Source organism: Cebus imitator, unplaced genomic scaffold, assembly GCF_001604975.1.
Source record: "Cebus imitator isolate Cc_AM_T3 unplaced genomic scaffold, Cebus_imitator-1.0 Scaffold12, whole genome shotgun sequence".
NCBI classification, from domain to species: domain Eukaryota; kingdom Metazoa; phylum Chordata; class Mammalia; order Primates; family Cebidae; genus Cebus; species Cebus imitator.
Window position 1 is genome coordinate 10,433,520 of NW_016107327.1, and position 13,390 is coordinate 10,446,909.

General features: G+C 40.2%; 1 protein-coding gene across 4 annotated transcripts in view; it reads right to left on the reverse strand.

Annotated features, from left to right (window-relative positions):
* Positions 1–13,390, reverse strand: part of GREB1L (GREB1 like retinoic acid receptor coactivator) — a 315,577-nt gene that overhangs the window by 83,588 nt on the left and 218,599 nt on the right. For all 4 annotated transcript variants that reach the window (XR_005195569.1, XM_017498857.2, XM_017498849.2 and 1 more), the window contains 6 exons: positions 12,709–12,825; positions 11,972–12,091; positions 10,826–10,963; positions 7,389–7,574; positions 1,686–2,012; positions 371–499 (listed from right to left, as the gene is read on the reverse strand). Coding sequence is in view for 3 of the 4 variants with exons in the window: in XM_017498857.2 (XP_017354346.1) it covers positions 371–499; positions 1,686–2,012; positions 7,389–7,574; positions 10,826–10,963; positions 11,972–12,091; positions 12,709–12,825 (1,017 nt within the window). In the remaining variant the exon portion in view is untranslated. The remainder of the gene's footprint in view (positions 1–370; positions 500–1,685; positions 2,013–7,388; positions 7,575–10,825; positions 10,964–11,971; positions 12,092–12,708; positions 12,826–13,390) is intronic.

The window sequence follows — 13,390 nt, forward strand, 5'->3', positions numbered from 1 at the left end:
AAAAAAAAAAAAGGAAGGAAGGAAGGGAGGGAGGGAAGGAGGAAGGAAAGAAAAGAAAGGAAAGAAAAGAAAGGGAATGAAGGAACAAATGAACAAACCGAGTTCCAGGGAGAGAGAAATTTGCCCAAAGTCACTCAATAAGGTCATGGCTAAGCTGAGACTTTTGAATCCAGTACCAATGCACCTTCCTCTAGACCCCCTTACTGCTTCCGTGGTGTTAGTGATAAAATACTTAGGATAAACCATTTTAAATGAAAGATCAGCTGGCAGGCATGAGCTTCACACCCATCTCCTTGACAGGTTAAGATTTAAATTCAGAAAATGACACAACCAGGGGCTGGCATTGTTGCCAAATCTCACAACCACTCACCTAATGATGTGGTTTTGAAATGTGATGCCAGGAAACTGACCTTTCCTGTGATAAGTTCATAACTAATTTCTTTCAAAAACTCACTTGTGGTGAGCATGCTCTCTGCCAGAGCTCGGGACTGGTGCGGACCTGCAGAATGGAGAGAAAAGATGACTCATCAACAGAACAAAGGTTGCTGGAACATTACTTACAATGACAACAATTGCGAACAATCACAGGATGTCACTACGGGGTCTTCGGTTAAGAAAATTATGACACATCAAAAGGTGTGGACAATTACACAGCATTTGAAGTATCAATTCTGACCCAAGACAGAAAGAGAAATGTTTATAATACGAGACGATCAAGGAAAAAAAAAATGATGTACCTTATGTTTGTACCTGAAAACATACACATGCTTGTGTTTAATGACTAAGGAAGGTCCCTGTCCCGCCCAGGGACTGTGGGCAACACCATGGCTGCCCCATGCCAATTGCATAGATGCCCAGGGGTGGAGAACATGGGGAAAAAAAGACTAGGGAAGAGTATGAAAAATCTTATAAAGATTGTGCTTGCATGGTTATAATGAATATTTGCCTTAAAAATATAAACATGTTTTTTACAAATAAAAATGAAAAAATATTAATGTATCACACTAATGAAGCTTTCTGGAAATACACGTAGCACAGAAAGATGGGCAGACAGGTTTTGCCAAAGTGAGGGGGCTTTCTTAGCCTCTCTGCTCAGAAGAGGTGGGAGCCATTCAGTACAGAGAGAAGAGAAGTAAAATGTAATTCAAATGGCTACCCAGGAGGGTGCCTGATAGAAAATCTGTACAGCAGCGGGGAAAAAAATCCTCTCCCACCCCTCAATTTTGTAGTGTACCAACTTTCTGAATCTTTTCTTTAGGATCAATGTTACAATATTAAATAGACTCTTCAGTGAGAAGCAGAATATATGAGCTACGCTTCTGGCAAATTTGATTAACTGGCTTAGGCCACCTGTGGCACTAGCTTTATCACATGCTAGAGTGGTAACATTTCCAAAACCTTTAAAGGACAGCAGTTACATAAGACAGGGGTATCTGTTACTAGGGAGAGCTTTGAAATAATGCTCCCACAACCAGCTGACAGGGGCACCAGCCAAACTGAGGGCTACAAAAACCTCATCTGAGAAGAAAAGGGAAGGTTAAAATTAGGAGGATGAGCCCAAGCTGGAGCAATTATTCAGAGGTTGATTATGTGGATGCCTGAAACACACAATACACATTTTCAAATGGACAAATGATTGAATGAATTGATTAAACAAAAAAAAAAACAACAAAAAAATTACTCACCTAACACTACCACACAAAATTCATTTCCTCTGATTTTCGATGCACAAATTGCCACCACATAATCTGGTAGCCTTTGATAGTGTCTCATTTCACTGAGAGTCCTGAGAGTCTCTGAAATACCCTCCGCCAAAGAGTTCTGGGTCACAATCACATGAACCAAGTCTTGAGATACGCTGGCAATTAGTCTAGCAAGCCAGGGGAGTTGTCCTGGTGACACAGGGACACACTGAGCACCTAACTGCAGTGCTCTTTCTCTCAGAGTAAATTCTTGCATAGCTTTCAGCATAATTTGCTCAAATTCTTCCCTGAGAGGTATCTGATCAGGACCTATATTGAAGAGAATTACAACTGCAATTTAAAGAATCACAGGTAGGAGAGACACACACATCCACATGTCATCCTGCAGTCCTCAGCCCTTCATACATACTCCATCTAGAAAATAACCTCTTGTTCTTGGAGTGGTCACAAGTATAGAGTCCCTACTAATAATTTCCTGCTGTGAAATTATTTTTCTTTCTGCCTCAATTTTTTAAAAAACATCAAGCTTCTATTCTTCTTTATTGTATTCTTGATCTCTTTAAAAGAGAATGTACTAAGAGAAACCATTAATTCTACCATATGCCCTGAGAGCTGGTCCTTGCACATGGTGTATTTCTTGACCTATTAAGCTTGGCATATGGAAATTGTTGAGGCCTAATAAGAAAAGAAGCCAACCTACTGGTGTATAACCAATTTTAAGTTTCATTAAGTTCTCATTTTATTCATAGGCATTTTGAAAAACATTTTAATGTATTGCCTCTACGCCTAATTTTGAGAATACTGTGCATCAGAAAATGAAGTTTAATTATTTTTCACTTCCAAGTTATATTTGAGGCAGCCTCACACTTTTCCCAAATAGAGAATGCTTTCATGATCTAGTTACTCCCCAGCATTCTGGATTGTTAAATATGCCATTTGGCACTCTGCTGCTGCCAGTTAGAGCTAAGCTTATACTGCTGAACTGTGGCTCCTGGAAGCAGGGGGATTTTGTTTCTTATTCTCTTTAGAAACTCAACCAGTCTTTAGAACAAAATAAGCAAGTCAATGTTTGGTATCCAAGTGTCACAAATGAACTAGGATTTCAACATTTAATTTAAATTGAAAGCAGTGAGAGTATAGTTACTCCCTTTATTCAATCATTTCTTTTGCTTTGTGAACCCAAGATTTGAAACTCAGGCTCCTATAAACCAGCTCAGACTCCTCAGCATCTGTGATCTGAGACCAAGCAACAGCTCCAGAACCCAGGGCTAAAAGTCCCTTGAGGAAGAACAAAGGGGTGATCAATTGGACTTCTGCATGAGAAGGAGGCCCCGCAAGTGAGTCAGAACCATTCCTTCCTCTAATAGGGATCTAAGTGGCCTCTCTGGCCCTTCCCATCTTTTCTGGGAAAGTAAGAAAATGAGGTGTTTAGTAATGCTTTTTAGACACGGAAAATTAAATAAAATCTTATACATTATAAAAACAATTTTAGGCCAGGCACGGTGGCTTATGCCTGTTATCCCATCACTTTGGGAGGCCAAGGTGGGCAGATCACGAGGTCAGGAGCTCGAGACCAGGAGCTCGAGACCAGGCTGACCAATGTGGTTAAACCTTGTCTCTAATAAAAATACAAAAATTAGCCAGGCATGGTGGTGCGCGCCTGTAATCCCAGCTACTCAGGAGGCTGAGGCAAGAGAATTGCTTGAACCTGGGAGCAGAGGTTGCAGTGAGCCAAGATGGCACCACTGCACTCCAGCCTGGGCGACAGAGTGAGACTCCGTCTCAGAGAAAAAAAAAAAAAGGCTGGGCACGGTGTCTCACACCTATAATCCCAGCACTTTGGGAGGCAAAGCAGGCAGATCACAAAGTCAGGAGATCAAGACCATCCTGGCTAACATGGTGAAATTCTGACTCTGTTAAAAATATGAAAAATTAGCCAGGTGTGGTGGTACACACGTGTAGTCCCAGCTACTCGGGAGGCTGAGGCAGGAGAATCGCTTAAACCTGGGAGGTGGAGGTTGCAGTGAGCCGAGATTGTGGCACTGCACTTCAGCCTGGCATCAGAGTGAGACTCTGTCAAAAAAAAAAAAAAAATTAACTGGAGAAAATAATTTTTCCACAATTGGTTGGAGGCCAGGGAGAGGTAGGAGAGTGGAATTCTCATAAACAGATTTTTGTCCTTTATACATGGAAACAGGACAAGAAAATGGTAATGTATACATTGTATTATGTCTGTGATTCTTCTATGCTGCTTCTTTTTTGAGACAGTTTCCCTGTCACCCAGGCTGGAGTGCAGTGGTGCAATCTTGGCTCACTGTAACCTCCACCACCTGGGCTCAAGCAATTCTCCTGCCTCAGCCTTTGGAGTACCTGGCATTACAGCTATGCGCCAACATGCCCAGCTAATTTTTGTATTTTTGGTACAGATAGAGTTTCACCATGTTGGCCAGGATGCTCTCAAACTCCTGACCTCTAGTATCCACCCTACGCAGCCTCCCAAAGTGTTGGGATTACAGGCATGAGCCACTGAGCCTGGCCTCTTCTGTCCTTCTCAGTCACTTCCTGACAATGTGGAGGGATGCTTTTTAAACAAAATCACCTAGGAACCTCCAAGACGTCTGATCTTCATTCAGCTTTATTAAATTGGCCTCATGGTTAATTGTCACTAGGTGCACACTTTTCAGTGAGCTCAAAGTGGATAGAAGCTGGTCATCTATTTAAAGCTTTCCTCCACCAGAACATGACAGCTGAAAAGCAGATGGCCTTGGCTGTCTCCAATTCCCTACTGTCTTTCATTAACAACCTGAAAGCTCAGGGACCTGGTTAATAGTCCATAAGACTCACTTCAGGACTGAGTAACATTTTCTATCAGGAAGCATAATTCAAAATACAAAGGCATTCTGGGAAAATAAATTTACCAAACATGTTCACAACATCCCTTGTTGCCTTAAAACTCACTGTTACAGAGTTTTGACTGATGTACCATTAGGAATCAAGAAGCGGGGGAAAGATATTAAAGTTTAAATGAGGTAAGAGACTTCTTAGAGTAAAATGTCTTGCTTCCAAAAATCACCTATCACTTTTTCATCCTCAGCCTTTTTTATTTATTTTTGATTTTATTTTATTTTTTATTTTAATTAGAGACAAGGTCTCACTCTGCCTGCCACGCTGGAGTGCAGTGGCACAAGCATAGCTCATTGCAGCTTTGAACTCCTGGGTTGAAGTGATCCTCCTGCTTCAGCCTCCCAAATTGCTGGGATTACAAGCATAAGCCACCACACCCTGTGCCTCATCCTCAGCCTTTACAATTTCATTGCAGGCGTCTTTTCTCCACTTTTGCAAGCTTGATAACAGTAATCTTTTCTTTCAAGTGCAGATCTCCAATAACTCAGGTTAGTCGAGGTATCAGTTTTAATGGCTTTTCAGGCAGAACTACCTTAATAGGAAAAGTCAAGGTTTAAACAGACTCAGAGCCCTCCAAGAATCTCTGGATTTGCTGATTTCATTATCTACTTCAAAAGATTTTCAGATTGTGAAATAACTGAGATTTTTTTAAAGTGACTGTAGTGAAGATGATATGTTCCTTCTGAAGAATCTTGCTTTTCTTCTTTTCTGTTACCTCTAAGCAACTGAGCCGCTAAAGTATTGAAACTGTCCTTTTAGAAGTTTACATTTTAAAAATATGTATATGATCTATGGCACGCATATGTGAAACTATTCTTGTTTGCCTTCTTGAAATCTCCAGAGGCAAAAAAAAAAAAAAAAAATTTTTTTTAAGGACTCCAGAACAATTGTTGAGGGACAGAGAAGTCTCAATGTACAAAGCTTAAATTTTAAAAGAAAAATATTATTCATGTATATTGAGAGGCCTAATTAATTGACTGGAAGTCAAATTCTGGAGAGAATTGATCCTGCAGAGCAGAGAAGAATCTGTGTAATTAAACTGAAATTTTTTCTCTTTCTTTCTCTTTCTTTCTTTCTTTTCTTTTTTTACAAAAGATAAGAACATTTAGTAATATAAGGAAAGATATCTTATTTTGACCACTTGGTTCATTTAATTAAATTGGACTCTGATTTTAAAAATTGCTATTGAGATTGAAAAAGAGGCTGGGCGTAGTGGCTCACACCTGTAATCCCAGCACTTTGGAAGGCCAAGGTGGGTGGATCACCTGAGGTCAGGAGTTTGAGACCAGCCTGGCCAACACGGTAAAAACCTGCCTCTACTAAAAATACAAAAATTAGTCAGGTGTAGTGACGCGCGCCTGTAATCCCAGCTACTCCAGAGGCTGAGGTACGGGAATTGCCTGAACCCAGGAGGTGGAGGTTGCAGTGTGTTGAGATCATGCCCCTGCACTCCAGCCTGGGAAACAGAGTGAGACTTGGTCTCAAAACAAACAACAACAACAAAAAATTGAAAAAGAATGCTATAGTGATTTGCTTGGTTGGCTATAATATCATCACTCTCTGAAGCCTGATTTTACTAATTTTGGGTGCATTTAGAAGTTGCCTTTAGATCTTAGAACACAGTCCACAATCCAATTTCAGTATGTAGCAATTAAAATTATGTCATCAAATGAGCTTTGGACCCAGGGGAGTTTTATAATTGTATTTCCTTTCAATAAGCATCATTAACAAGTCCCAGGTTTACCATGAAAGTAGCTCTCACAGGAAACTGATGCCTTGCAAATTTCAAAAGGCCATGTCAAAGCAGAGCCCACATCAAGACAGCCTCTCAGGGCACAAAGAGTTAAAGCTGCTAGCTAATGCACCAAAGGCCGAATATACCCTAATAAAGCTTATTTTTTCTTTTAAAATTATTTAGCCCAATCTTTTTATTATTTCGTAACACTGAAGTATTTTCTAAAATTAAAAAAATTCACAAAAGTGCATACAAATATGTTATGTGTAATTTTACATTGCAAATATTTTTCTAAGTAAATCAGTGGCTTGAAGTCCTAGAATGAGTGTATAATTAGGCTGCATATAGATGGCCTATTGCCATTTGCAAAATAAAGAACATTTCGATGTAAATGCTTCTGAATCACTTTAATATTGTCAGGGCACCTGCATACACCCACTGTGGGGCTTAGGAGGACGTATCAGATAGAGGAAGTGAAGGGTTCATGACTTACATATCCCCCTTGCCCTATAGCTTAGAGGACCTTCCAGGGAGGTCCACAGTTATGACCTCAACAATGGAACTCCATCAAGTGGGTATATTTGGAGAAGGAAAAAAAATAGATGTAGGGGCGATGGATAAACAAGACAAAAAGACTAAGTGGAAAACTGGAAAATAATTGTTTAAGATAATGGTTATGTTTGCATTCTAGATGGTAGTTGCATTTTCAGAAAGGTGGCCTAGACAAGCTCCCCAGGGAAGGAGCGCTCAAGGCACAACCCTTTAAGGTTCTGCCTACCTTAACTACTTTGTGGCATCATGAGACCGGACACTAGGTGGTGCAATTCATCTCCTCCAGGACCCAAAGAAGCAAGGAGTAAAGGAAAGGGGTAGAAAACAAATGGAGGAGAGGAAAGGGAAAAAAGTTACAGAGAATGGGGTTGAAGGGAAAGAACATTACAAGAAAAATAAGAGATAGGAGGATAAATGTGAGAAAGAAAGAAAAAGTACATCACAAAGAAACCTCAAAAATAGTCACCAGCAAATGATTATGGAAAATGACTTACCCAGCCGCACAAGATACTGTATTGTCAGAAGAATCATGTTTTCCACACTCAGATATTGGCTGCCAGTCAACCCTAGTTGTTCTAAATCTTTGTTTTCCAACTGTGGAATCTTGTAGCAACTCACCAGCAGAGGACTCACAACAATGTCACTAACATTTCCATAGAAATAGGGTAAAGTGCCATAGCCTGTCCCAATAGAAGCAGGTAAATACAGTTCAACATTTCTTTTTATGTTCCAACCAGGTATGCTTGCTCAAGTAGGATCAAAGATGCTTAACAAAATTCCCTAACCTCTGAGATAGCTACCAAGAAAATCATTCAAATATATAAATCCTAGCGAATTTGCTTGGATGCTCCAAAGTCTATTCTTATATTAAATTAAATGAACAGGAAACAAAATACAGTTGGTCTTCTATATCTGTGGGTTCCATGTTCAATCAACCGTGGACTGAAATAGGGGGAAAAAAATTCCACAAAGTTTCAAAAAGTGAAACTTGAATTTGCTGTGGGCTGAGTACTACGTTGAATCTACATGAATGATGTGTAGGCACTTATTAATATTATAAGCAATGCAGAGGTGGTTTAAAGTATATGTGAGGATATGCATAGGTTATATGCAAATACTGTGCCATTTTATATGAGGGACTTCAGGATATTCGATTTGATATGGGACAGGGCATGGAATCAATCCCCCAGGGATACTAAAGGACAACTGTACTCATATTATCTCTGTTTCTCATGGAAGGGACATGTTAATATTTTGCTGGAAGATTGATGAGTTTGCAAAACATATCTATATGCTTTCTAAAATTGCAATGATAAAATATTTCTGAGGCCGGGGGTGGTGGCTCATGTCTGTAATCCCAGCACTTTGGGAGGCCGAGGCGGGCAGATCATGACATTAGGTGTTTGAGACTATCCTGACCAACATGGTGAAACCCTGTCTCTACTAAAAATACAAAAATTAGCCAGGCATGGTAGAACGCACACCTGTAATCCCAGCTATTCAGGAGGCTGAGGCAGGAGAATCGCTTGAACCTGGAGAGGGAAGGTTGCAGTGAGCGGAGATCGTGCCATTGCACTCCAGCCTGGGCAATAGAGTGAGACTCCGTCAAAAAAAAAAAAAAAAAAAAGTCAAAAAAAAAAAAAAAAAAATCCGATAAAGTCCCTCATCAAGTTTATTTTCAGATAAGAAATCAGAAAACAAACTAACGGCAATGCAGCTGGGCATGGTGGTTCACACCTGTAATCCTAGCACTTTGTGAGCGTTCAAGACCAGCCTGGCCAACATGGTGAAACCTCGTCTCTACTAAAAATACAAAAATTAACCAGGCATGGTGGCACACAGCTACATAGGAGGCTGGGGCAAGAGAATTGCTTGAACCCAGGAGGTGGAGGTTGCAGTGAGCCAAGATTGTGTCGCTGCACTCCAGCTTGAGCAACAGAGCGAGACTCCGTCTCAAAAAAAAAAAAAAAAAACCGGCCAGGCGAGGTGGCTCATGCCTGTAATTCCAGCACTTTGGGAGGCCGAGGTAGGTGGATTGCTTGAGGTCAGGAGTTTGAGACCAGCCTGGCCAACATGACGAAACCCCGTCTCTACTAAAAATATAACAATAAGTCAAGCATAGTGGTGCATGCTTGTAATCTCTGCTACTCAGGAGGCAGGAGAATCCCTTAAACCCAGGAGGTGGAGGCTGCAGTGGACCAAGATCGTGTCACTGGACTACAGCCTGAGTGACAGAGTGAGGCTGTGTCAAAAAATAAACAAACAACAAAAAACAAAAACAGAAACAAACAACAATACATGTTTCACTTCCTAAGATTTCTTTTTCTTTTTTTTTTTTCCTGACACTATCCACCTGGAGATATTCCTGAGATTTTCTTTTAAAAAATTTTAAGCTAAATTCATTGATTAACAGCAAGATTCTACTAGTTTCAGGTAGTTGGAGATCCCTGCTCCTTTTGTTATCTTAGCTATTTTTGTAAGACTGTCTTCCTAAATGACAGTAAATAATCTCAAATTGTTTTCGAGTAGATAGGATAAAATATGTCCAAAACGTACCCTGTTTTGGTGGTTGATAGAGAGGACAGTCCCTCTGTGAGACTTACTAAAAGGCAGGCACCAAAGGACCAAAGGGTCCCCATGTTCTATGCATCTTTCCAAAGCTTAGTGGCACTATGGTAATGTTCAAAAAGAGCTTCCTAATCCATTAAGCATTTAATCCCCCCAGTACCTACAGATCTAGGCTTAGCAGATAGAGCAACCAGGTAAAGGAAAGGGCTCCAAGCAAAACAATCCAATTAGGCAGGATTAGGCCAACCCAAAAAGCAAATAACAGCTCATATAAACATGTCCTAAAGATGTAGGCCAGGCACGGTGGCTCATGCCTGTAATCCCAGCACTTTGGGAGGCAGAGGTGGGTGGATCACTTGAGGTCGGGAGTTTGTGACCAGCCTGACCATCATGGAGAAACCCTGTCTCTACTAAAAATACAAAATTAGCTGGGCATGGTGGTACATGCTTGTAATCCCAGCTACTTGGGAGGCTGAGACAGGAGAATCGCTTGAAGCCAGGAGGTGGAGGTTCTGGTGAGCCAAGATCGTGCCATTGTACTCTAGCCTGGGCAAGAAGAGCAAAACTCCGTCTCCAAAAAAAAAAAAAAAAAAAAGTGGCGAACTTAAACACCCTATCTATTTTGTCTTACAGGTAGAACAGGCAATCTCCTTATGGCTTAGGCTAGTCCTAAACCAAGGAGACTCCTCACATGGGTATGAAAAGCACTAAGTTAGTTCTGGAATGTAGGGACCCCTAAATGTCTATACCTCCAGTTGTAGACCACCTGGAAGGACTCAGCCTTCTCAAAGATACTAAGGTTCAGACCTACAACCGTGGGGCCTCTTGGTTCTCTTGAGTAGGGTCTGTCAGCTGGCTTGGTTTGTTTCATTTCTCTGTAGTTTGGCTCCCTTTGACTGGAATGTCCCCTCCCCTACCTTGTCTACTCTGACCAACCTTTAGGACTGAGCTTAACCAACACCTCTGGGAAGTCTTCTCAGACCCCTCCAGGCAGAGATAAGTTCTCTCTTAGAGCTCTGAGTTCTGGTTGCTCTTGGTTGTGAACCTCTAAGGAGCTCAGATGTCACAGTGTGCTATAATGGTTATTGCCCATATCTTGTAATACTTATTTACCAACCCTAGTGGCTTGTAGGAGGTCAGACTCCCCCACTAAACAGTGCTCCTAGAGGGCAAAAGACTTTGCCTTATCCTCAGCTCCTAATCACATGTTTGATACAGCATGAAAGAGCTGACCAATAAAAGCTGAAAGAATCAATAGATGGATGAATCCCTTCATGAATATATGAAAAAACACAAACAATGAAATGGGAAAACACTCCTAGATTCCAGAAGACATAGTCAACTTGGAATTCCATTGGCTTACCTATCAGAATTACTGGTCTAACTCCTGAGTTACTCAGCAGGTTTTCAGGAACAATTACAGTTTCCCCTGCAGGAATGGGCCGGGGCTGTAAAATGCCAGTTAGTGGGGTCTGTGGAACTGGGGCAGATAAAGGGGACTCTGGAAAGAAAAAAGTTTGACAAGAAAGATGACATGTGAAAACTAAATGAAATACAATAAAAGCAATATAATTTTAATACTTTTAATAGAGAAGTATTAAAAATCTAATGATTTGTTATGTTTTTTATTATGTTTATTATACAAAGTGATAAGCTGAAAAAACAAAGGGAGAAAAAAATTAACCATAATCATATCATGTGGCTATAACTACTATTTAGCATTTTGGTGGTTTTCCTTCCAGTTGTTTTTGTCAGTATGCAATCTTCTGGATCCTGTTTGTTATTTTAGCTTTCCCCCCAAGATTATCAAAGGCATATATCCATTCATTACATACATTTTGAAAGGTATAGAGAAATGTGATGAAGGATAAACTCATCATTAACCAGTACTATCTACAAGCAACCATAGTGACAGATTGGCATAATTATTTGTGTATGTAAGATGTCTATGTTGTCTTTAAAACTATTCACTTAAACATTTAAATAGCTCATTTATGTCTTAGAACCAGTATATTTACAATTGCCTGTGGTTGGTACAGCAAGGTTTGAACATTTAACTGTGAACGTTGAATGGCTACAGTTTACGTATTCTGAAAGAGAACCAGTTGGTTTTGGTTTTTCAGGTTTCTAGCCACAGACTGAACCATCCAGGTCAGAAATAATAAGCATGGGTCACATAAAGAACCAGATAACAGCAGGGAAAATCTAACACCACTGCCAGCAAAACAAGTCCATATATGCCCTATGATGGTGGGTTGGTAGCATTGTGTCCTGTGTAATGAAAGGCTTTTTAATGCTATGGGTTAAAAACTAAGCCAAAGGTTGCATTCAGATCAGTTGTAATGATCTTGTGCATTACAGGGAAGGCAAATGTGATCGGTACAAAACATTAGCTACTATCAATATTCTCACATAATTCATCTCCAAGAATTCAGGGAAAGAATAGAAGTAGAAGATATCTCCGCTTATTAAAAACACACTTAAAATCCATATTCTGTTAAGATCTTACCCGTTCTTGAAAGAGGGCGAACTGTAGGGACAGGTACAACTAAGCCAGGTTGGGGGAGAGGTGACCCAGGATACCATCCCCGGTGTCGTTTCTTTGGTGGCCCGGAAATAAACATGGTAGCTGAAGATAAACAAAAATTAAAAATAAAAAAAGAGATACTCTTGTTCTCAGCCATGTGGGAGAAAGGAGAGAATGCCAAAGTAACACAGAACTTTGAATTTGACTATGCTCAGAAAGTCTAAATCACTCTTCTGCAGGTAAAGTTAAAAAAAAAGCCACATTAGTAACCTAACATTACAATAACAGTCACTTAACATCTGTATGTTGTTTTACAATTCACAAGTTTATGTAGCTTATTTCATTTGATTCTACCCTCACCCTTGTGGGGTTGTAGCACAAGCATTGTTGTTACACCCTTCTTGTAAAAGGAGAAAGGAAAGCTCAGATTTGTCTGGGATCACACAACAGAGAATTTTGAATCCTGTACTTTAGTCAGCTAAACCCAAGGTTTTTCAAGACATTTCCTTATACACTTGTCTTAACATTATTTCCCAGTTAGGTCATCCATATAGAATCCCAAGATATTTACTCATTACTGTCCACACCAATTACAAACTTTCAAAACACTGTATGACAAACTGAGAAAACACTCTAGAGGGTGTTGACAGATAATTCATTACAAAATCTGGAGTGCTTCTAACCACAGGTAAGTGCACTATTAAAAAACTCTACAATACCTTGGTCTCCTGATGCATAGCTGGGTCTTGGCGACAAACAGTAATTCCCTGGGTGGGCTGGAGTGGAGCTGGATGCACTGCCCTTCCCTCCATGGCTACTGTTTCCATTAGCAGCATCTGTAGAACCAAGGAGAGGAGCGCTCACAACAGTGGCTGGGCGGGTCACTCTTTCTGGGATGCTGCAACCATCTGATAGACCTCATGCTCTAGGATTCCAAGAAACCTCATGGATAGGACTCAGTCCAGTTATATAAAACCAACTGCAACTGTCAGAGGAGGACCTTCATTAAAATTAAATGTCACCTAGAAACAATTTCCTAGGACTCCAAGAGACCTTCTGGAATCATTTTCAATGAAGTCTTTGGAGATGATGGATGGAAGGAAGAGAAAAAATTCTTATGTATATGTTCTTAATTTTGTGTCATGGAAAGTTTCAAACATACAGAAAAGTAGAGAGAATAGGATAATGAACATCTACATACCTACCACCCAATTTCAACATTTACCAACACATACAGCCCATCTTGCTTTATCAATACCCTTACCACCCTTATCTCTGTCCCCCGCCACATAAACACATGTATGCTATGAATTATTTTGAAGCAAACCCATATCATTTTGTACATAAATACTTGTGTGCTTCTTTATTTCGTGTCTTGCTTTTTTTTTTTTTTTTTTTTTT